The 22,005-nt window shown below is 54.5% G+C and overlaps 2 protein-coding genes across 2 annotated transcripts; both read left to right on the top strand.

The window, feature by feature from the left end:
- The first annotated feature begins 361 nt into the window (after positions 1–361).
- CCDC71 (coiled-coil domain containing 71) lies at positions 362–4,419 on the top strand. Its single transcript, XM_004615133.2, has 2 exons — positions 362–492; positions 2,775–4,419. Exon 2 carries the CDS (start codon positions 2,827–2,829, stop codon positions 4,279–4,281), a length of 1,455 nt encoding a protein of 484 aa, XP_004615190.2. The 5' UTR covers positions 362–492; positions 2,775–2,826; the 3' UTR covers positions 4,282–4,419.
- A 2,113-nt stretch (positions 4,420–6,532) lies between these two features.
- On the top strand, positions 6,533–21,488 carry LOC101537575 (laminin subunit beta-2-like). The gene is given in 22 exon segments (XM_055135169.1): positions 6,533–6,638; positions 6,641–6,679; positions 6,756–6,829; positions 6,924–7,112; positions 7,186–7,267; positions 8,822–9,021; positions 9,110–9,230; positions 9,312–9,495; positions 9,592–9,773; positions 9,898–10,010; positions 10,885–10,964; positions 11,662–11,808; positions 12,793–12,913; positions 13,947–14,046; positions 14,087–14,161; positions 14,256–14,399; positions 14,492–14,723; positions 14,789–14,952; positions 18,659–18,915; positions 20,578–20,751; positions 20,915–21,062; positions 21,355–21,488. Coding segments are annotated over 22 exon segments (3,066 nt in total).
- The last annotated feature ends 517 nt before the right edge of the window (positions 21,489–22,005 follow it).

Here is a 22,005-nt window from a genome sequence, read left to right as displayed (position 1 = left end):
CTTGGACACTCCTCGTTTGCCCTCTAGTTTGGTACAAGAGATAGAAGCAAGCCTTCTCAGTGGCTGCAGGAATGACAGAAGATGGCGGATGGCTTGGCCCTTACAGGGAATCCCCTAGGAGCTCCTCCCAAATGTCCTTTACTTCCAAACCTCTCAATGAGGGTGTCAGCTAGGCCCCTAACCTATTCTAGCCAAGCTCTGGTTCAGTCTGGAAACTACCTGAGAACTCCTCTCTTCCTCCAGCATAGACTGGAAGGGTTCAGAGTTATCCAATGACCACCACCTCCAGGAAGCCCTCCCATGGCACCCACCTGCCCGACCCCAGACCGGTGGGGAACTGGGGTGTGGGGGGGTCTTCAGAGGTCAAGGGTCATTAGGAAGAACCAGGTCCCGGAAGCGGAAGCGCAGCGCACTTCCGGTGCGCAGCAGGCGGCCATGTTGGAGCAGCGGAGGCGGCGCAGAGGCGCGTCCTGGGTCCCCGCGGCGGCGCCGGTAGGTTGGAGCCTTGGGCCTAGCCGCGCCGTGGAGGGGCTGTCTGAGAAGCGGCAGGGTGGATGGGCCGAGCAGCCGCTCTTCCCGGGCCCCGCCTCCCGCCGGCCCGGCCGAGACCCCCGCCCCGCCCCCATCCTGTACCCGGAGACCCCACCCTCGGGCTGCGCGACCCCGCCGGGCTTGCACCACCCGCCCCGCGCGTTTCACCGCCTCCAGCACCCCCGCTCACACCCGCTCCTCGGAGTCCTGGGGCGCTTGTCCCAACCCGAAAGTCCTGATCTGCCCCGCCCCGAGTTCGTCGAGATGGGGCCTTTCCGGTCGCCTCTCTTGGAGCAACTTGACGGTCCCCGGGAGTACTTGTTTGGGGAAGTTGGCGGCCGAGCAGCAGCCTCTGTTTCCGGAGCCCGTGGGAGAGCGCAGAAGACCCCTCCTCAGGGCTCAGACCTGGGTGGAAGAACCCCCAGTTCACCCCTAATATTTGTGCCTGGGGAGAAATAGGCCCCTCCCTGTGCTCCGGTTCCTCAGCCCTGAGAAGGAACTTCACAGCCTCTGGAGCGGGGATGAGGAAAATCTAAAGAAAGTGAAATGCAAGGATTGTGCACTTGGAGCGGCCTCAGGAGAGGGAAAGTGCCTGACACACCTGATGATCCAAGAATGTTTCCAAACAAAGAGCCCCAGAGCACTTCCTCCTGGGGATTCTGCAAACTTCCTTTGCTCCTTTAGGGCTGTGGAAGAAACTGTATAAAGGAGCCTCCTTGCCCCCCGGGGCGGGGCGTATCTAATCCCAGTTGATCTCCTAATGCCCCAGTGCAGCTGGGGAGCTGCCTCTGGGGACCTCCCGCTGGGTGGGGAATTAATATTTTAGTCTTGATTGAGGGCCACAGCTTCTCCAGAGAAGCCTGGGACGGTTAGAATATTCTTAGCACTATCTGGGCTGTGCCAGGTCTGTGGCCCACCAACCCCTAGTTAGGACAGCTCAAATTTCTAACATGTAGCTTATTAACTCTTCTACTTGGAGCCTTTTTTTTTTTTCCCCTCACTATGATACCCTGGGCTCTTGGTCTGGATACATGCCTGCAGACTGGTTGCCTGGAGATGAATCATTAATGTCTGCTACTCATCATCTTTTAATTTCTGTTGAAGAACAGTCTGGCTTTTTTTCCCTGGGGGTTGTGTCCCTTGACTAGTGCTAGAAATTGGACATCAGGTGACCTCTGAAAGCAGGATTTCTGGTGGACTTGCTAATAACCCCTGGACGTGGGAGATGGAAATTTTAGGGTGGAAGTCTGGGTTCTCCAACCAGCATTCAAGGTTCTTGTTGCCTTGCTTTCAACCCATTTTTCCAATTCTGTCTCCCAGCCTTGGCCCCAAACTTTAGTCTCAAACAAGTATGTCTCAAGCTCACTTGGAAACCATTACATGGGCTGTTCCACTTTCTGCTTCCATTTCAATCGGGTCCTTGTCCCAACTAGGTGTTATCTCTCCCAAGAATCTTCCCAGGTTCTTTGGTTGAATTTGATGCACTAGCAAGGACTTTGATGATATCTCCGCCTTACCTTCTATATAGGTCTGCACAAGGCCTGTGTTGCCAGGACTAAATCTAATTCTGGGTTTCTGGCCTCAGAAAATATAGAATTGTGGGGCCAGAGAGCACAGCAGTCAGGATACTGGCCTTGCACGTGACCCACCCAGGTTCAATCACTGGCATCCCATATGGTACCCTCCCTCAAGCACTGCCAGGAGTGATTCCTGAGTGCAAAGCAGGAGTAACCTCTGAACATCATCAAGTATGGCCCAAAAATAAACAAAAAGAAAATACAGAATTGAATGAGAGGCACCCTGTCAAACTGACATGTTCCCAGGAACCCAAAGGCAGATTGGATGGCTCTGATAGCTATGGTTCTGAAGGCTGAAGAAGCAGCCTTTGGGGTCAGAGAGACAGCTCAAAGGATTAAGCATATGCAAAGTATACTTTGTGTGCAGTTGGCCTGGGTTGGATCCCTGGCATCATATGTCCCCTGAACACTGCCAGAGTGACCATAATAAACACCCCCTCACTCCAAGTAAAAGCAACAGTCTCTGACCTATACAGATGGTTGGCACTCTTTCCAACCATCACCCTGACACTTCTGTGGTAGGTCAGGAGACTAGGGCTTTGTCCCAGGGAGTAGTTTTCACAGGTTACTCCCCTCTGTCAGTGCCTATTACCATGAAGAGTACAGGTCTCGATCGACCCTTCTCCCAGTGTTATTCTTATCGATTCTTTTCCTCTTGCTTTGGAGGTGCTGAGCACTGGTTTGCGGATACCCAGGGAAGTCTGCAGTGCCTAATGCCATGAGCGTGGTGGTGCAGCATGTGGAGGAGAAAGCTGTGCACTCCTGGTCACGGATCTCCACGGCAGGAAAGAAGGCCTTGGAGGAGGCACTGCATGTCTTTAACCCCATGAGCCAGGATCTCAGTGCCACAGAGGCCCAGCTGGTGGCCTTCCTCCAGGGCCTGCGGGAAGATGGCTTTCAACCGACCATTCTGCGCAGTGGTGATGTCTATGGCTACAGTTCATGCACAGCTAATCCCCCAAGCCAGACGAAGCTGCAAGCTCGTGCCCCAACCCCAACTACCACTTCACCTCCAGTTAGTGCTCCTCGAACTAACATGCGTCCGCCTGCAGGACAGGCCACGCTGCTACCCATGCCTCTGTCTGGCAGGCTGGCCAAAGCATCCACTCCAGCCCTCACGAAGCATGCCACCACCAACCTGTTACTGAGCTCCCTGAAGCAGTCAAGTGCCAGTCGTGCCCAGGGTGCTGCAGTGGGCTTCCCAGCTCGCCTCTATCCAGGTGTCTACCCTGCCATGCGACTCTCTGTTGTCCTTGAGGCCCTGGTTCCACTCAAGACCCCCATGCCCTGCTTGGGTGCCAAGCACAAGGCACAGTCATTAAAACTCTCATTTGCAGATTCTCCTCTGAAGCTACGAAAAGGTGCAGGGAAAAGGTCAGGGAACCCCCAATCCAAAGCTCCTAGAAAAGCTACAGGCAAGGGTCCCAAGTGTTTGACAGGCAGAGGTTCCAGGGCTGGATACCGACAAGGCCCTGGATCTCAAAACAAAACCCACAAAGCCACTAGGTTCCTTGGTGGCCAGCAAATGAAAAGTGGCTCTGCCCTGAGTACCAAATTAGCCTGGTCCAAGGAAGCTCTGTCACTGGCCAGAGCAGCCCATGCCCAGGCCAAGGTGGCTCAAATACAAGCTAAAACTGCCAAGGCCCAAGCAAAAAATGAGACAGCACAAGTCAAGGCCAAGACAGACAGGATCAGGGCCAATGTCAAGGCAGCCGGGATCGGGGCCAGGGCCAATGCAGTGCAGGCTAAGGCTAAAGCAATACGGGCCAGGGCCAGGGCCGAAGCCAAGATGGCTCAGACCCAACCCAGGGCTAGGGGCAATGGCAGGCCACAGGGGTCTGTTCAGGCCAGGACTACCAAGAGTGTTCAGATAGGCCACCCCGAGACTCTGGGACAAAAAAGGAAAAGAGATGAGGAAGCAACGGATCTTCCACCCGGAAAGAGAACACGGCGAGGGCCTTGGTCCCCTAAGGCCAGGCGAGGGCCTGGAACAGCAAAACTGCTGAAATTCTGGGCTATCAAGGTGGACAGGCAGTCCTCGGACGATGAGGTGCGGCAGCAGGCTCAGCGGATCCTCTGCGTGAACCTGTCTCCTATAATACAGCTCCAGCCGTTGCTGCCAGACTCAACATCTACCCTGACTCCTTCACAGAGCAATGTTTGGGGAAACTGAGCTCAGCTGTCCGGCCAGTGGCTCTGTATGCACTGCCCATGGATTCCACAACCCCAAGGACTCCAGGTGCCTCTACAGGGCCCTGGCAGCCGTCAGCCTCCTTTCAGAGACTGGAAAATATGGGGTTGGGTGGGAGGGCGGGAGGGGCTTTCTCATGGCGCGATGCACTGTGACTTGTTACTCTTCAAGTTGTATGTCCACTGTTCCATCTATCACGTTTTATAACTTTGCACCTGCCAGTCTTCCTGCCCACCCTTGGGGGGGGGGGGAGCATATGCGTGTGTGCCTGGCCACTGGTAGGCCAGCATGACCACAGTGACCACAGTAAAAATCTGCCCGAGGGTGCTGTTATCCTGGGTAGGTCATCTATGTGGGTGATGGGATGCTATGCGAAGGGGCAGTTCCTGGTAGAGACTTCCAGAGGGAGGTGTGCATCTGGTTTTGAGAAGATGGGGAGAGAGTCAGTGATGTGGGCCCCTCCCATCCCCTTGGAGCTGCTATTCTGCTTGGCAGCGTATAGAAGGACAAAGGATGGTCTGTGGGGAATCTTACTGCCAGCAGGTTTTTAGGTCAGAGAAGAGGGAGTTTGTGGTGCTATCCCCTAGGGGCAGAGCAGACAGCCTGGCCTTGTCTCCCAGCCTACTGGGGCTGAAACCATAGGGCTGTGCCTAGGCTTGTCTGGGACTGGGCTGGGCCTAAATTGGATAAGTATCTCTACCTCTCCTCCTCTCTGCTCCTTCCAGGAGAATGACTAGCTTTGCCCTATCCAGTTGGTGGCAAGAGGTTGAGATCAGAGTCCAGTGTTTGGGGGACTAGGGAGATGAATATGCCTAGCACCAAAATACACACACACAAATGTGCGCGCGTGCTCCCCCAAACCTCTAATTTTAAAATGAGCAGCAGGGGCTGGAGAGATAGGTGCTTGCCTTGCACGCAACTGACCTGGGTTTATTATCGGGCAACAAATATGATCCCCCAAGCCCTCCAGGAATAATTCCTGAGCATAACCAGATGTCCAAAAACAAAACCCCAGCAAACAGGGGCTCCTGGGTGTGTTTAGCTGTAGCCTGCCCTCAAGGATTTTCTCCTTGGATGATGAAGTAGTTGAGCCAGAAGAAAATCTGTCAGTCTTTCTGCTGCTTTCCAAGGGCTTGGTCTAGCCCATATGCAGCCTCTTTGCCTTCCAATGGGCCTGTGTTAGCACATTAGCTCTCCCCACCCTGGAGAGGGGGTGGCCCTAACCCCTAAACAAAACTACTTCACGTGCCAGTCCTTAGCTGACTGCCCAATTTGAATGACAGTAACTGGACTGGCGAGGGGGGGTATGCATTCCCCAGGGGCTCTTGGGAGATAACGGCCTTTCTGGACTAGAGGTGGGAGCTTCATTTGAATGAGAATCAGATCTTTCTGTCTGGGTTAGTCTGATCCCTGGCCCCACTAGCTCCAGCTGCTTTGGATAGCTGGGAGTCCTGTAGAGAAGCTCTGTTTGCATTCTGGTTCCTCCTTGCCACCTTCTGCTTCTGGTGGCTGCTACTGAAGCTCCTGGGTATAGCCTGCATAGGTTCCACCAGCTCTGGGTCCCTCTAGCTCCCAGCAGCACTGGCCTCCAATACTGCAAACTCCTGGCCTTTCATCTACCATGTGAGTATTTGGGATTTCCGGAGGGTCACAGGCTGCTCTAGCAGGGCAGCCTACCAGGAAGGAAAGCCCACTCTGCATCTTCTTTCCCAGGTCAGAGACCTGTTTCCTCCATTTGGGATACCCAGCCAGGCTTGGCCCCCTTCTTTCAGTTCTGCTGTTACTGCCGTGGATGTGTGAGGGTTGGCTTTTTCACCAAGAGCTAGCCAGAAGGAGATGAAACCTGAACCTCTCGGTGGAGTGGGAGGTGGTGGTGGGGGCTTTCCTCTAGGATCTCGACTCAGATTCTTCCCTCTCAGGTCAGGCTCCCAGGATAATTGCCCAGGAAGAATCGGACATAATTCCCCCACCTGGTTGCTCCAGTGGCAGCTGCTACCCACCCTCTGGCAACCTGATTATTGGCCGTGGTCAGAGTCTTCGAGCCTCATCCACTTGCGGTCTCCATGGCCCTGAACCCTACTGTATTGTCGGTCTCCTGCAGGTGGGGGAGAGGGTGAGGGCTCTAAAACGGTCACTGGGTTTTCCTGGCCAGGTTCAGCCTTATGGGGTTTGAAGCCATTGCTGGAGGCTGGGACAGACCTGAGGTGTGAGGCATTGCAGTGGGGGACCTACCATGTACCTTCTGCCCTCCTTGGAATACCCCCAGGACTCGAAGAATTGCTTCTTCTGTGACTCTCAGGACCAGGGAGGCCATAGCATTGAGAATGTGATTTCCCAGAGTGGCCAGAACAGCAACAGACCTGGTGGCAAGCGGAGAGTGGTGAGAGTGCCAGTGTGTCAGTCTGTACGGGCCAGGGAGCAGGGTCTGGCCCCTGATTGGCCCTTTGTGGTTCCAGCTGTTGAGAATGTCACCATCCAGCTGGACCTTGAGGGTGCCTTTCACTTTACTCAGCTGATCATGACTTTTAAGGTGACCAGTGCCCCTACATCAGGTTTTGTTCTAACTCCCCACCACCAGCCATGCTCATACCTGGTAACCCCCAGATCTCCCCTCCCGTCCCCAGACTTTCCGCCCAGAAGCGTTGCTCCTCGAGCGTTCAGTGGACTATGGCCGCTCCTGGCATGTGTACCGGTACTTTGCTCACAACTGCTCAGGTCTCTTTCCTGGGATCCCTTCTGTCCCTGGCCAAAAAAGCAGTGACCTCATCTGTGACCAGCGTTACTCAGACATGGAGCCTGCTACTGAGGGCAAGGTCAGATCTGGAGGAAGGCGGTTGGAGCACTCCAAGATGATGCCAATAGTTCAGGATTGCATCTTCCTTGTAGGTCACTTTCAAAGTTCTGGATCCAGATGTTCTGGAGGAGACCCAAACCAAAGTTCTGGACCCAAACAACCCCAAGATCCAGGGTAACCATTCTTAGAGCCACTCCTGTATCCCCCGTGTGTTCCTGGACAACTTAGGGCGGGAGGTGGGGGACAGATGGGAGCCCCAGTAAAACAGGATGGAAGGCTTCACAGCCCAGTCCCACAGCACTATTGCCCAGTTCTAGGGTCTCTATTGTCCTTACTGTGATGACAAACCTCCTTTCTTCCCCCGCCCGCACCCCAACTTCTGTTCCATCACTTTCCTCAGGTCTGTATTCATATTACGCACTGGCATGGTAGCAGTTCCCATCCCCTCATCTCTGCCCCCCCGCTCAAGTTCTTTATGGGTCCCTATCACTATTGTTCATGTTAGTTTCCATTACTGTTCTCCTGTAATGGCTCCTGCCATAGTCTTCATAATTCTGGCCTTGGTTACTACCCTTCATCTCACAAACTGCCCCTAGGTGGCGCCAGGGTATCTTGGGGGTATTACCTCATACAACACAAGGCTTGTTAAAAAAACACTTAGTCCAGCAGGCTAGAACCTGGGCAGATGAGGGCCAAAAGAGGAGGACAGAACTCAAAGTAGCTTTTCCCGTGGTTTCCACTCAGTATCTTTATTGAAGATACTAGCAAATTCTCACCCAAAGCCTGTATGCCAAGTTGTTCCTTTGGATCAGGAGAAATAGCAAAGGAAACCTAGAAGATACGAGCTGTGGAGCAGTGAGAAAGAAGTTCTAGGCTTACCTCCTCCATCCATGTGAAGATCTTTTTGAATGCTGTTGAGCCTGTTTTGGGCAGTTGAGCCTTGCTCAATGGGGACAAGGAATCTCTTGGAGCCAACCTGAAAGATAACCATTTTATGCATTTGCCTGGGTGATGAGTCTATTTCTAATTTGAAAGATGTACTGGTAAATGAAATTCTTTACTGCATTGAGGAAGCAGGTTTTTTAATTTGTTTTGCTCTGGTGCCACACTCAGCTATGCTCGTGGCTTACTTCTGGCTCTGCACTCAAGGACCACTCCTGAATGGCTGAGAGAAACAAATGAAGTGCTGGGGATCGAACCCTGGTCAGCTGTGTGCAAAGGAAGCACTTAACCCACTGTATTGTCTCTCCAGCCCCAAGAAGAAGCAAATTTTTTTTTTGGCTTTTGGGGTCACACCCGGCTATGCTCAGAGGTTACTCCTGGCTCTGCAACTCAGGAATTACTCCTGGCGGTGCTTGGGGGACCATATGGGATGCTGGGAATCAAACCTGGTTGGCCGAGTGCAAGGCAAACGCCCTCCCCGCTGTACTATTGCTCCAGCCCCGAGGAAGTGAATTTTAAATACCTAGAGGCATTTAAATTTAAATTTTAAATCCAGAATAACATGTCCAGGAAACAGTGGGACGTGCTGGTCTCAGCTTAGGAAAAATAGGAGGGCTGGAGCAGTGCAGAGGCTGAGGTCGTCTTAAAATGATATGCTCAGAAGGGCAGGGTGGGGTCTCCCACAGCATGGGTGCTGGGGGACATGTCTGCAGTGGTGAGAGAGACCCACCCTTCCCAGTCGGAGGGATGGTGGTTCGCGTACCTGAGATCTTACTGTGTCTCCAGCGCTCTTGCGTGTAACTAACCTCCGTGTCAACTTCTCCAAGCTGCATATCCTGGGTGACAGGTCCCATGGGAGCCTCAGAGGACACCCCTATTACTACTATGCCCTCTATGAACTTGTGGCCCTAGGCAGCAGCCTATGCCACGGCCATGCCTCTGAGTGCAGGCCAGCCCCTGGGGCCCCAGCCAACGTGGAAGGCATGGTGAGAACAGAAGGGAACCTTTGTGGCTGGTGGGATGGGCAGGCTGGAGGATGGCAGGTTAGGCTCATCTTGCCCTCTTCCCTGCCAGGTGCATGGCCTTTGTGTCTGCCTCCACCATACTGCTGGTGCTCACTGTGAGCACTGCCAGGACCTGTACCAAGACCACCCATGGCGAGCAGCAGAGCCTGGGCATCCCCACACCTGTCACAGTGGGTATTGTGGCCTACTCTGCCTAGCTGCACTGGCCCAGCATTAGCCTACTCCATAGTCATCCTCCTTGTTTTGCCCAGAATGTGAGTGTCATGGGCATGCCCGCAGCTGCCACTTTGACATGGCCCTGTATCTAGCATCTGGCAATGTGAGTGGAGGCGTGTGTGATGCATGTCAGCACAATACAGCCGGGCGCCACTGTGAGCTCTGCCAGCCGATCTACCGAGATCTCCAGGAGGATCTCCATTCCCCACATGCCTGCAGACGTAAGCTCTCCCATCTCCAGTCCCCAAACTGACCCTGACCTTTCAACTCCAGGGTTACTTCTGACCTAATTCCTTACTTTTGATGCCTGATTCAGCCTGTGGACTGTCACCCTGTGGGTGCCTTGGAAGGGGGGTTGTGTGATTCCCACACAGATGAGACTTGTGGCCTTCTCTCTGGGCAGTGTCGCTGCAAAGCCCATGTCTGGGGTCAACGCTGTGACTCCTGCCAGCCTGGTCACTATGGCCTGAGCCCCAACAAGTCAGAGGGCTGCCAGCGTGAGTGACTCTAGGAGTGGTCCCCTACCCCCATGTCCTCCTTGTTCTGTCACTGTCCTGATGACACGTGGGCTCACCTACCCTTCAGTGGTCCCATTAGCACCCTGAAAGCTCTGTACCTTAGCCTGCAGGTGTGATTCCCGAGGACGGGTCCCTGGCCCTCACACCTGTGATTCCTCCAATGGTGCCTGTCACTGCAAACGTTTCGTCTTTGGTCGGGACTGTAGCCGTTGTCTGGTGAGTCTTGACCCACCTTCTGTTTGGACTTTGACCTTAGACACTGAGTTTATACTCCTAAGACTGTCCTTTAACCATGGCCCCAGCCTGGTACATGGGTTAGTCTCACTGCCTGACCTGGTCAGTAGGATCAAAGCCACCTTGACTAACTGAACCAGCCTGTGCTCTCACAGGGAAACTTGGGGGACAAGGGAAAGAAAATTAAACAATTTACTTCAATATTATGCACTAGATTTAAAAGTATTTTTTTACATGGGTCAGAGATAGTTTAAAGAACTGCAGTGCATATTTTGCATGCAGGAGGCCTGGGTTTGATCCCCAGCGCTGCACTGACCCCTGCCCCTACCCCAGCACTACCAGGAACAACTCCTAAGCACCACCAGGTGTTATCCCCAAAACCAAAAGTAATAAAGAGTTTCACAACAAAGGTGTTTCAAAGACTACTCGGTTCAAGAATCAATTCTGTTGGGGCTGGAGAGATAGTACAGGAGGTAAGGCGCTTGCCTTGCACATAGCAGACCTGAATTCAATCCCAGACATCCCATATGGTCCCCTGACCACATCAGAACCAGGAGTAATTCCTCTGTATAGGGCCACGAGTTACCCCTGAACATCACCAGGTGTGGACCAAAACCAAACACACACACAAAACCCAAAAACCCTTATTACTATTAATAAAACTTCTCTCAGTTCCCCTCCATGAAGCCACACAGGAGTAACAGGGTCTTGTCCAGTGCCCCTCTCATCTCTTTCACAAAGAAGCATTCATGTCCTGCAGTGACTCTTACCCTCTATTTACTCCTGCAACAAGCAATCTCGTACATGAAGGCCTGGCCCTTCCTCTCCCCGGCCACATAATCCTGTCCTCTTGCAGCCTGAGTTCTGGGGTCTGAGCGGTGACTCTCTAGGCTGTCGGCCCTGTGACTGTGACTTTGGAGGCGCTTACAGCAACAGGTACAGGGCAGGATCTGGGGGTCAGGGGCAGGAGGCAAGAATGAGGAACTGACTGCCCCGCCCTGCCTGCCTGCTCAGGTGTTCTGCCAGGGAGGGTCTGTGCTCATGCCGCCCACACCTGCGTGGCCGCCGCTGCCAGGAGCTGCAGTCCGGGTACTTCTGTGCTGCCCTGGACCAGGCTACAGCTGAAGCTGAGCTTGGACAGAGCCTTAAGCCCATGGACCCTCGGTTGCCAGTGAGTGTCAAGCTGAACCAGCAGTGGAAGGATATCAAGACCTTGATATCCAGGATATCAAGGGAGTATTCATAGAGGGTTGGAGCAATAGTACAGCAGATAAAAATAGTACAGCATATAAAGCACTTGCCTTGCAAGTCACCAACGCAGGTTCGATCCCTGAGGCCCGAGATGGTCCCCCAATCCCTGCCAGAAATTATTCGTAAGCAAAGAGCCAGGCGTTATCCCTGAACATCCCCAGGTATGGCCCAAAACCCCAAAATTAAATAGAATGGGGTATCCATAGAGCAAAAGAAGCTGGTCAGGATTTATGAGGTTTGGAAGAATAGGAGAGGGAAGCTGGTGGGGAAAGGGACTCAACATGGTCAGACATTTGTGTAGACAGAACCTGTATCCCCAGGACAGCATGGGAGGGGCTAGGGTCAGGATGTTTGAGGACACTGACACCACACTTGCCCCCAGGGAGCACCCTGGCCTATTTCTCCCCATTGTAGCCAAACGCCAGCCACCTACCCTGGTTGGCTCTGGCCCCAACTTCGGAGACAGCATGATCCTCAGTGTGGCCACCCCCCTGCCAGGCGAATGCATTCTAGCCACCAGCTTCCTCAGGTGAGGAGCCTCATAGACCCGTGTCAGCTGACAAGACATTAACTGCTATCAGGAGGGCTGGGGCCCAAGCCTGGGGAATGGGTCTCTGGAATTTTGAGTTTTAAGGAAATGAAATCCTGAGGGACCTAGGTCCTGGGGTGGTCTATGCTTGGGAGTCTTATCTCACATCCAGGCCCCAGAGGCACCCTTGCACCTGCATCGGGGAACCAGACCTGCGTCATGGACGGGCTCAGGTTTTGCACATGTGGTCGATGGGTCTGGCCTCTCTTTGCTGGCACCCATGGTGCCTCGTGCCCTAGAGTATGATATTGTCCTGCGCTATGCAACTCAGGTCAGTGACATGTGTGCCAGGTAAGTAGATGGTGGGTCTGGGTGGTGGGTAGGGACAGGTCTCTGACTACTGCCCCCTGACTGTAGGCACCTGAAGACTGGCAGGTGTTGGTCAGGGTCCAAGCCCTTTCCCTACCAAGCAGCACCCGCTGTACCCATCTGCCTTCAGAGAAGCTGTTGCAGGCAGACTTGACACAGGCACACAGGTAGGTATACCTGTGACCGATGACCCACTGAGATCCTCTTCATACGTTTGAAACAATATCCTTGATGAGAAATTCCCTGATATGGAGTATCATTTCAAGTAGATCGGAAGAGGTACATGTTTCAAACAAAAGGACTTAAGAAATTGTTCTTGGTGGGGGGGGCAGGGCGGGACCAGATAGTACAGCATTTAGGGTGCTTGTCTTGCACGCAGTTGATCCAGGCTTTATCCCCGGCATCCTGTATAGTTCCCCAACCCTACCAGGATTTTCGAACGCAAAGCCAGGAATAACCCAAGCATCACCAGGTGTGGCCCCAAAACAACAACAAAACTGCTCTTTTCCTTTGGTCATATGATGAAATACTGAATCCAATCATTGAACAACCAAAGCAATGCACCTTTTGGACCCCGTGATTGTGACCTTTCCCCACCTGCACCCCACTCTGCAGGGCTGTGGTTCTATCCGGACCTTTCTGCTTTGAACCAGGGACACTCTACTCCATAACTCTGCGTCTATGGCGGACCAGAGGGGTGCGAAGGCCTGCGGGAAGCACCACCCTGCTGGATTCAGTGAGATCATGGGGGGATCATCCTGCATCCAAGAGAGACAGAAAAGCAGGACAATATGGGTGCAGGCTGGTCAGAGAGTGGGGTTTCCAGAGATCTGGAGCTGTAGCAAGAGAAGTGGAGTTGAAACCAGTGGTGGGGTGAGGAGAGGGCATGTGTGAGAGACGTGTGAGTCTCATACACATGTCTCACCCATGGTGGGGAATATGTGTGCGTGGGTGTGAGTCTATGAGCATATGTATGAGTATGTGATTATGTGAGTATATGTGGGTATGAGTGTGTGTGAGTGGGTGGATGGTCATGTGAGTGTGGCAGGGGGATTCAGGTAAGGAAAAGCACACAAGCAGAGGATTAAAGGTGAGGGGGCCTCTCACAAGTGCAGTGGGTAGGGCATTTGCCTTGCATGTCCCCCACCTGGGCTTGGTCCCTGGCACCCCATTATGGTTCTTCTGAGCCTGCCAAGAGCAATCTCTGAGTGCAGAGGCAGGAGTAAGCCTGAACATTGCCAGGTGTGGCCCCAGATCAAAATAAAAAACCAAAGGTGGAAGGTGAGAAGAAGCCCAGGGAGATCCCTTGAAGGACTGGAACACATTTGTTGCACGTGGAGACCCCTAGCACCACAGGACTCCTTGAGTAGTACTGGGTATATTGCTGTTGGCCCCTGGGTATCTTGCTGATAGCACTGCTTGGGAAGACCCCCCCTCCCCCCAAAGAGAAGGTGGGAATATATAGGTGCTAGACCAGAGCATCTGGGAGGCCAAGAGAGAGACTTAACCTTTATCCTGGGCCGTGGGGAGCCAAGGAAGGGATTTGAACAAGGGACGGCTACTATTATGGGAGGTGACTCTGAGGACGGTGTGAGAAACAGCATTGCCTGGACTAGACTAGGACCATGTGAAAGGAAGGAGAGCAGGATGAGAAAGACTGAGAAGAGAAACAGGGAGAGGACTGTGCGGGCACTGCCAATTGTTGGGTCTGGTGTTTTGACTGGAGCTGGATTCACTCCCCTCATCACCACCCTCAACTCTCCAACTAGATTGTGCTCGTGCCACAGGTAAGTGAGGTGCCTGGGCTGAGAACCGTGGACCGTGGGGCCCTGGGGCACTTGCAGGAACTCCACAAGGCAGGTTGTATGCTGCCTTGGGTCAGCATACAACCTTGGGTTGCTGCATGGGTCCTCCAGGCCCATGCCTGAGGCCTGTGCCCACCTCATCTGCAGCATCTCGGCCCTGCTCCATGGAGGGGCCCTGGGTGAGTATGTGGCATTCACTAGAGGGGTTCGAAGGGAGGAGAGGGTGCAGGAAGCTGCTGCAGGTTCATCAGACCTTGCCCTTCCTCCTGACAGCCTGTGAGTGCCACCCCCAGGGTTCACTGAGCACTGAGTGTGTCCCGTTGGGTGGCCAGTGCCCCTGCCATCCTAACATCATTGGTCGCACCTGTGACCACTGCATGCCGGGGACCTATGGCTTTGGGCCCGTCGGCTGCAGTGGTGAGCCTTTGGGCCGAGGGGGCCAGGTGAGCGGTTTAAGACCAGCTATTTTCTTCCCTTGTGTGACTTGCTTACCCTCTTGTTTCCCACAGAGTGTCACTGCCACCTCAAGGGAGCCACCAGTGCCATCTGTAACCCTATGAACGGCCAGTGCACATGTCGGGCAGGCCTGGCTGGTTGCCGGTGTGACCGCTGCCTCCCAGGCTGGTGGGGTTTCCCACAGTGCCAGCCATGTGCATGCAATGGGCATGCTGAAGCATGCCACCCACTGACAGGGGTCTGCCAGTTCTGCCATGGGGCTACTGTGGGCTGGCACTGTGAAAGGTGAGCAGGGGTCGGGCAGGAATCTCGAGTGGGCCTGGCCCAAGCCTATGTGCTGCTGCCCTTAGGTGCCTGGATGGCTACTACGGAGACCCCGCCCTGGGGTCAGGCCAACAATGTCGGCCCTGTCTCTGCCCTGGACCTCCCGGCTCTGGCCTTTATCATGGGAGCTCCTGTCACGTGGACAGTATGAGTGGACATGTCATGTGCCTCTGTGCACCTGGCTATGCAGGTGAGACACGGACAGCAGTGCTAAACCCACTTGTTCATAGTCTCATCAGATCCGTAAGTCAAGTTTTGGCCCTTGCCTCCTGCATGTGGTCCTATCCTCAAGAATTTCCTGTGCTGGGAGGGGGGTCAAGTGTGAGGAACTGTGGGTATGGAACGGAATGCTTGAGCCCAGAAGATGGGCCACAATATTACTTGTGTCCTCTGACCTCTTAATTAGACCCCAGACTTTGTGGGTGAGTTTGGGGGACCCACAGGCTCTCCAGGAAGACACTGAGACACCCTGCTTGTGCCCCAATCCTCTCCAGGCCCTCGCTGTGACCGCTGCTCCTCTGGCTACTTTGGGCACCCTTGGCCAGGAGGTGACCCCCAAAGGAGACCATGCCGGCCCTGCCAGTGCAACAACAATATTGACCCCAAAGATCCTGCTGCCTGTGACCCCCTTAGTGGGCACTGCCAACGTTGCCTGCACCACAGCCATGGCCCTAACTGTGCCCACTGCAGGCCTGGCTTCCATGGCAGTGCTCTGCGCCTGCGTGGCTGCCAGAGTGAGTGTGTGGATGTGGTGGGTAGAAGCCATCTGGTGTGTGGGGGGAGGCAGAGGAGGGGTTAGGGCCTCCTTCGAGCTCTGCTGAGCCTTTTTGTCTCTTAGGATGCAGCTGTGACCCACGGGGCACTCTACCAGCATGGTGCCCATCAGGGGCTGACACCTGCTTTTTTTTTTATTATTAGTTTATTTTTAATTAGAGAGTCATCGTGAGGGTACAGTTACAGATCCATACATCTTTGTGCTCATGCTTCCCCCATACAAAGTTCAATAACCCATCCCTTCACCAGTGCCCATTCTCCAACACCCGTAAACCCAACATCCCTCCCCCCCTCCCCAGTCCTGTCTCCCCCCACCCCACCCTGCCACTATGGCAGGGAATTCCCTTTTGTTCTCTCTATCTGATTATGACACCTGCTTTTGCAACCAAGTCAGTGGGCGGTGCCCATGCCGCCTCAACACAGTGGGGCGGAACTGCAGTCACTGTGCCCCCCTCTTCTGGAACCTAGGAGGACCCTGGGGCTGTGAGCCCTGCAACTGTCACCCCAGACACATTCTACAGCCAGTGTGCCACCCTGTAAGTGAACCCAAATGGCACACAGCAGGGCCATATCCAGGAGTGAGTGGATGTGCATGCCCAGGACAGAGCGTGGCTCACACCCATGAGCACAGTCACATGCCCACCAGCACTGGGCATGTGTCTGCAAACACCCCTGTGAGAGCAACTGTCCTCGTGTGTGACAGTGACTGAGCTGATGGCAGGCCCAGGAGACAGCAGCCAGAAGATGTCATGTGCCCACTCATTGGTCAGCCTTGCATTAGCCTGTGGATCAACACTGTGGGTACAGACAGAGCTTGACGAACCAGGCTGGGTGGGCTGAAGATGAGGCTGAGGGGGCAAAGGCACAAAGGTGAGAATGGAGAACAGGTGCAGGCAGAGACAGACAGTCCTGGGGGGAGTTTCCAGGATGCACATGGCCAGGGACTGAGGGAGAAGTATGTTCTGTCTCCTTGAAGAGGAGAGGGTGTGAGTTACCAAAGGGAAGGCCTAGGGGTAAAGTCATGGAAACAGTAACATGCTTTTCAGGATACAAAGGGGCAAGATGAAAGCCCAGAAGGTACATGGGAGACAAGGTGGGAAAGTGGGAGCTGACCAAAGGAGGAAGATGCGGGGATGCCATGTGGGGTAGGAGCAGGCCGCGAGCAGGGGGTTCTGGTGTGGGGGTGCTCCCTCTCATGGGCTTCCACTCCCAAATGAGACCCTGATCCCTGCTCACTGCCTTGTGCTTCCTTTGCTCAGGTCACAGGGCAGTGCCCCTGCCGGGCGGGATTTGGAGGCCGCACATGCTCCCAGTGTCAGGACGGGTACTGGGGTGACCCAGAGCAGGAGTGCAGAGGTGAGAGGGGCCCTCACACTCCTGGGTGCAGTGCTGCCCTGAGGGGCCGAGTAGTGTAAGAGGCCCCGTGGGGTTCCCAGAGCTGGAGCACAGCATGGCCCTGCCTGTTTCCTTGGAAACTTAGATTTCTATAGCACATGTGACCAGTGCTCTGGGCATAGTGCTGGCAGGCTGGAGGGATTTGCTGATTGGGCCTTGGAGCCCTTGAAGCTCAGTACTATTTTCCTGCCCAAAGGTTGCCAGGCAGGATGGTCTGTGGCCAGGGGAGGTGCCCATAGCAGTTCTGAACACCCATGGAGGGTGCTGCCTCCCACTCACATGGTACCTTGGTCATCCCCAGGTTCCTAGGGGATGCGGGGAGTGGGGTGCCCACTGATCTTTTCCCTGACCTTCTCTCTTCTACAGCCTGTGCGTGTGACCCACAAGGCTCCATGATGCCCAGTTGTAACCCCCACACAGGCACCTGCCTCTGCAGAGAGGGCATCTCGGGGATAAGGTGCCAGGCATGTGCCCGGGGCACCAGAGGTGCTTTCCCTCACTGCACACCCTGTCCCAGGTGTTTCATCTCATGGGAACAGCCCCTGGTGGTACTCCACAGACAACTGGAAACTGTGACCCAGGATGTGGCTACCCTGTGCCAGGGGAAGCCTGGCTGGGGGGCTAGGGTTCAGGGTGGACGCCTGCAGGCCCTGAAGAGGGAGCTTCAACAGGTCCAGATGCTCCTGGGGTCTCTTCTATCTGCTGTGGGGACCCAGATCCAGCTTACTGAGTGGACAGCCGGATACAGGCAAGGGGTGTGGGGCTAATGGGGTGGGAGGGCTCCAGGTGGCTCCTCAGGGTCAGGGATTCAGAAGGCCACAGGTTGGCTCATCCAAGTCCTGGCTCTGAGAGTCTACGGGTTTTCTTTTCTTTCTTTCTTTCTTTCTTTCTTTCTTTCTTTCTTTCTTTCTTTCTTTCTTTCTTTCTTTCTTTCTTTCTTTCTTTCTTTCTTTTCTTTTCTTTTTTTTTTTTTTTTTTTGCTTTTTGGGTCATACCCAGCAATGCACAGGGGTCACTCCTGGCACTACACTCAGGAACCACTCCTGGCAGTGCTGGGGGACCACACGGGATGCTGAGAATCAAAACCAGGTCAGCTACATGCAAGGCAAACGCCCTACCCGCTATGCTATCACTCCAGCCCCTTACGAGTTTTCTTTTATTTTCCCTTTATTTGGGGGGGCGGGGCACACCCAGTGATGCTCAGGGGTTACTCCTGGCTCTGCACTTGGGAATTACTCTTGGTGTGCTTGGGGACCTTATGGGATATGGGGACCGAACCCAGGTTGAACATATGCTAGTGCCATAGCCACTGTACTATCGCTCCGTGAGGTGTTCTTGAATCAGGAGTCATAGAGGTGAGGCTCCTTCTGGCCATGATAAAACTGGTGCTCCATCTTCCTACAGGAAGGAAATGAGTGCCCTGAGTCAGGTACTGGGGGCCACAAAACAGATTGTGGCAGAACAAGAGGCATGGATGAGGGGGCAATGGGAACGCCTGGAAGAATTGTTCTGGGAGCTAGACTGTGTCAAGGGCTTGGCCTGGACCATGAAGACCACACAAGCCCAAGGTGAGACCAGCTGAGGAAGGTAAGGGCTGGGGTTAGGCTGAGGAAAGAAAAGGGAATTAGTGCTGCTACTTGCATCTCTTGGTGGTGTGGGAGGCTGACTGACCCCATGCTGGCTAGCAGGGTCCTGCGCCAACCCTCCACCCTTCCCCTTTCCTCCAGGTGCTGAGGCCCAGGTCTCTTCTGCTGCCCTGCTCTCCCAGGAGGCCTTGCTCAGAGCGCAGGTCATGACCACACTTGGAGAACCAGACAGTGTCCTGGGACAGGCCCAAGAGGCCCAGCAGAGGACAGAGTCACTGCTGTGGGAGAGAGACTGGCCCACAGGGATAGCTATGTGGGAGCTGAAACTGAAGGCGCTGCTGGACAATGTCCAGAGCCTAGAACCCCAGCGTTTGAAGCTCGCTGTCAAAGCTGGGGTGGTGAGTGCAGTGGCAGATCACAGTAGGGGGCTGGTGCTAAGAACACTCTCCAAGGGGAAACCTGGGCATTGGGGTCATGCCTTCCTCATTGGATCTATTTGTTATGTTTGGGGGCCATGCCCTATGGTGTTCAGGAGCTATTCCTGGCTCTGCGCTCAAAAGTGACCCCTGCCAGTGTTCTGGGAATCAAACCAGGGTTGGCCACATGTAAAGTAAATGCTTTAACCCCTATACTATCTCTCTCTCTGGCCCTGGACCCCCTGTTTTGTTTGCAGGAATTTAGAGGACCTGGGCTGGACTGTGTTCCTGTATCCTGTGGGGTTCTCTCTTGCCCTGGAACTCTGCCCACTGCCTTGTGGGCTTTGGTAGCGTCCCTTAATTCCTCCCACTGTTTGGACATAGCAGTCACAGCCTTGGAGCAGCATGAGCAACTGGTACTGAGCCATGGGGCTATGAACGAGCACCATGCCGGGGGAGGCTACTGGGGGGTTCATAGGGGACCATGACTTGGCCATAGGGTTGCAGTCTCATCTCTCATCCACATTCCCACTCTCATCCACACCTACCAGTTGCAGCAGATCCAAGCCACAGCCAGCCTCACAGGAATACAGGCCCAGGACACATGGTATCGTGCAAGGGGGCCCTGGATTGTGGCTGCTGTGACCCGTGTGCAGGCAACTGTGCAGACTATCAGGTGTTTCCTCAGGGGTATGTTTGCCTGGATGTTTCCATTCACAGCCAAGAGCATGGGCAAGTGAGCATGTAGGCCACCAGTATGATATTCCTTCCGGAAGGAGGAATGCTCATAAGGACTGATCAGAGGTAGATAGACACACTTCTGTGTTGGCAGATATGTAAGTACTGGCTGGGGGTCTGATTTGTACTATTGGTCTGTTTGCCTGCTATAAGGCATCCCGCTATAACTGATCCTAGTCTACCGACCATTTAACCACTCATTCCCCAAATGGCTAACAGCTCTTGTAAGTCTGTAGCCTGTCATGTAGTGGTTGTGGAGGTAGCGACAGTGAGAAGTTAGGGTGAAGGTTGGTTCAGTAAAATATTAGAGTTCAATCCAAGATCCGTCCCCCTACCCCTCCAGACAAAGGTGCAGATGTTGTAAGTGTGGAGCTGGTGGCATGGCATGCGCTGGCAGTGCCCCTCCCCAAAGGTGGGGCAGTGGGCATTGCCTTGCAGCTGGAGCAGATCCAGGGTGCCCTCGCTGAAGCAGATGCTGTGGACCGGGAGATGCCCAGAGCTGCAGGTGTCCTCCAGCATGCACAACAGACCAAGTGAGGTTCAGGGGATTGGAGGGAGAGGTCAGCAGTGGGGAGCAAAGGGATGCCCAACTGATCATTTGTGCCCCTCAGGGAGGATGCAGTCAGGGCCCAGGACCAGGCGCTGAATGTGCAGGGGGTGCTGGTCAAGGCAGAAACTCATGCCAGGGCTGCAGAGCAAGGGATACGAACAGTGAAGCAGACACTTGGAAGCCTGGAGGCCAGTGTACATGAGGTGACACCCCACCCAGACCTCTTGGCTTCCTCATGGCCCTTGTATGGTGGCTGCTGTGAGCCCCATACTCCCCTGAAATCCTTGACCTATTTCTGAACATGCTACTTAGTGGCTACCCTGTGACCTCCCTATGACCCTGTGACCTCTGCCCAGGTGGCAGAACTCCTGACCCAGGTAACACTGGCCATGGATGTGACCCCGGCCCTGGAGCATCTGTCTGGTGCGACTGTGGCCCTCAGGACCTGTGTGGCTCTGAGTGATCGGCAGGTTCAGGAGGCAGAAGAACGAGCAGTTCATGCCATGACCCTAGCAGGGGTCCTGAGCAAGGTGAGGTGGGAATAGTGGACATTGGAGCCTCAGGGACTCTGCACAGTGTGAAGTGGCACTTAGGCTGGGGATGGGCTGAGCTGGGCGGAGCGGCAGTGTATTTGGAACAGTGAGGTCTACATGGGGAGGGGGCTAACAGCCAGTTGTGCCCTAGGAGTTGCAGGTGGTCAGGTCCGGTGTGACGGAGTTGCAGAAGGGCACCCAGGATCTGATGGCCACGATGCAGAACGCAAGAGAGCGAGTGCAGCGGGCACAAGGTGAGGCCCAAGAGCTGCTGAAGCAGATGCAGAACAGCTGGAGCTACCTGGAGGGTGCGTGGCTGTGCCCTGGTGGGGTGGGTGCATGGTAGCGCCAGGGTCAGAGAACAGGGCTGGCGTGGGAAAGTCAAGGCTGAGTCCAAGTCAATTTCAGACTCAGGAGGGGGCTCAGGACTGGGGTGGAGGTTCTGGATTGGGGATCCACTGTTGATTCGGTTTAGAACTCCATTAGGGTTGTGGCTGTGATCTGGTTGTGTTGGGGCTAAATTTAGGGCCGTGACAGAAATAAAGACCACAGTTAGCAATGAAGCCTATGAGAATCTGACAGAGGTGACCTGGTCCCCAGGGTTGGAGCAGCGCTTGGCGCGAAATGAGCGGGCACTGGAGGAGAAGGTGGCCACTCTGTGGACGTTGGAGCAACAGGCAGTAGAGCTGCTGAGGCACATGCAGCTGTGGGCCAGTGCACAGGCCACCTGCTGAGTGCATCTGCTGGACTCCCGGCTCCAGAGCCAACCAGGAATGTCCGGACATTGCAAGACCAGAGATCCTACGAAGTGACGCACTCCCTCCACCCCCCCAGCCCCCCTCCCCGCCCCGGGATATCTCCCAGCAGTTCTAAGCAGAAAAACCAGCTGAATGCCCTGAACCTAACTTCCTTTTCTGCGTGATGGAAAATCTGAGTCACCTCTTATATCCCTGAGCCCCCCAGGTTGATTTTATTACCCCAAGATTACTTGAGACACCCCCCAGATAAATGGAGCAATTCTTGGAGACCCTGAAAGTCTGCCAGTATGACACCCCTGGCCCCCAAAAGCATGAACTTCACTTGAGAGGTCTGCGATTCCTGAGGAACCCCCCCACCTACCATTCTCCCTTGGGGGTACAGCTCTAGGGACGGTACACGTGGCCCTAGACACAGGGGATGCAACTGTGGCCAGCCCTGTGAACCCTAAGCTTCTGTCCCCAGCCGGTCTCAGGGGCCTGGGTGGGGCGCGCG

This window comes from Sorex araneus, chromosome 4 (genome assembly GCF_027595985.1).
Source record: "Sorex araneus isolate mSorAra2 chromosome 4, mSorAra2.pri, whole genome shotgun sequence".
Classification (NCBI taxonomy): Eukaryota; Metazoa; Chordata; class Mammalia; order Eulipotyphla; family Soricidae; genus Sorex; species Sorex araneus.
Note: the sequence above shows the minus strand (reverse complement) of the source record. Positions and strands in the feature narration are given on the sequence as shown.

Bases quoted from the DNA above. Each gene is read 5' to 3' on its own strand.
- CCDC71 (XM_004615133.2), top strand. From the start codon at position 2,827: ATGAGCGTGGTGGTGCAGCATGTGGAGGAGAAAGCTGTGCACTCCTGG.